Source organism: Pseudomyrmex gracilis, unplaced genomic scaffold, assembly GCF_002006095.1.
Source record: "Pseudomyrmex gracilis isolate BER0280 unplaced genomic scaffold, ASM200609v1 scaffold_1325, whole genome shotgun sequence".
Lineage (NCBI taxonomy): Eukaryota > Metazoa > Arthropoda > Insecta > Hymenoptera > Formicidae > Pseudomyrmex > Pseudomyrmex gracilis.
This window is the reverse complement of record NW_018021909.1, coordinates 9,803-11,798: the sequence shown is the minus strand read 5'-3', so window position 1 is coordinate 11,798 and position 1,996 is coordinate 9,803. Positions and strand designations below refer to the sequence as shown.

General features: G+C 40.4%; 1 protein-coding gene across 1 annotated transcript in view; it reads left to right on the top strand.

Annotated features, from left to right (window-relative positions):
- The window catches only part of LOC109862060, a 3,784-nt gene extending 3,552 nt beyond the window's left edge, over window positions 1–232 (top strand). Inside the window, exon 4 of the mRNA XM_020441957.1 lies at window positions 147–232. Coding sequence (XP_020297546.1) covers window positions 147–202 — 56 coding nt within the window. The 3' untranslated portion in view covers window positions 203–232. The remainder of the gene's footprint in view (window positions 1–146) is intronic.
- The last annotated feature ends 1,764 nt before the right edge of the window (window positions 233–1,996 follow it).

Below are 1,996 nucleotides of genomic sequence, written 5' to 3'. Positions count from 1 at the left end.
TATATGAACTGTAATTCTGCATTTCAGATTATTTATATATATTATAATTACTCATTTATCTGTTCTTTATATATTCTTAAATGTTCATTTTACAATTCCAAATTATAAGACATGAAAAATTATATATATTTCAAGTTCGTTTTNAGGTCCTTTTTTGGAAAACAAATGGACGTCCGCAGTTGTCAAAAACAGATGTCCATAAGACATCCAATGGACGCCCACTGGATTTTATACGGATATCCAGTGGACGTCCTGATGTCCGAATTCGGACGTCCATTGGATATCCTATGGACATTCATGTGCTATCTGGGATGGTTATGCATATTTTCCATAGTTTTACCAAAAACCGCATTATTTATCAATTTGTATAAATTTTTTTCAAAGTCGTTTTTAGCAAGCGTTCGAAATTGTGTATTTAATTCGATGTAACTGCGGAGCCACTGAGATTGCATGAATTGTAATATGCGGTGGATCTTTGTAATACGAAGATACAATGCGTGTCGCACACATTGTTGCAGAGCACGATAGTGAATGATGTAACGCGTTTTGTTATGTAATGTTGCGAGCAGCTTCTCCTGTCGCTTGCCAGGCGGCTTATCACGCGTCGAACAGAACGGTGGGTCAGCGTGCACGTCGTGCAGTTCGCGAGGATACTCGAGGTCGACTTCAAGGATGTAACCGATATCTGAGGTTGATGCCACAGACATCACGTCGACACTCCAGACGTTGTCTACCCATTGGAATGCGGCATACGGTAATGGCTGACATATTGCCCAGCCGTACAAGTTATTTATATCAAAATACATGAGATATGATGTTGGTTTTTATGTGTCATACGTCTGCATGTACTTGTTATTAGCGTGCGCGTATCTTGCGCTGCACTGACTAAGGCCACCGCGTATACCGCGTTCGATAAACATAACCATATCAACATCTGTGAGCAGGTCGAACGTTATGCCTGTGTGTTTTAGCATAGCGTCCCACGTGTAACCGGATAAAGTATAATAATGCGCAGGATCTAATCCATAACTTCGGATACAACTTTCGCGGAAATTCTCAAATATATCAGCCAATAATAAAACATCAGTCTTCAAATATAAATCACTGTATTCACCTAACGTACTAATAGAAAATCGTAGCCAGATGTTTCTAGAGTGTGCATATTTACTCTCAGATATCGTTTCACCGGTCAAGGAACTGTAGAATGACTCACGCGGTGGTAAACGTCGCTTTAGCAACTTGTCGACACAGTCTACATATTCGTACGGAAAGACCCCTTTACGCGTTAATAACTTACAGTTTTCGACGGATAAATTTCTAAATTCTGATTGTAAAATTTTTAACTTGTCTTTGTTAAGAAATGATGCTAGTTTATCGAGGCTAGCACTGCGAAATTTGTACGAATCAATGAATCGCAACTCTATATTGTAACTCTTTGAACTACTTTTTTCCGGTTGCGTGACGTTCTTGGAAAAAGATATGTATCCCTCCTTGTTAATAGTGTTACGTCCTGGACTCCACGGCCTCTTTCATTTTGCATCGGAATATAATTATTAAGTCTAACGATAAATCTAAGAAATAATCCTTGTAACGAATTCCTGAAAAGAGAAACGAGAGCCAACCGAGATAAGATAGACAAGTCCGAACCGGGTGCCATATTATAAACAAACCTAGCCGGACGTCATATTATAAACAAAATCTAACCGGTATCGATGAGCAAAGGTGAGCAAAGGTTATCGCCCCTCAGAAGTGAATGTGATGAACAAAGATTCTCTATACGCAAGCTACGCGCTCGGAAATTTTGGGCATGACACAGCGGCTCTCGCGACTCTGGAAAGGAAATCGAAAATCAAAGGGCTAAAGTTGCGACTCGCAGACATAAACAAGATAGAGCACGTACCGATAAGCGAGACCTAAACAAACGATGATCCTATCGACCCGGAGAATCGAACGAAAGGGGAAAAGGTCTGTGCCCCGGCAGTGAACGAACGAGAGG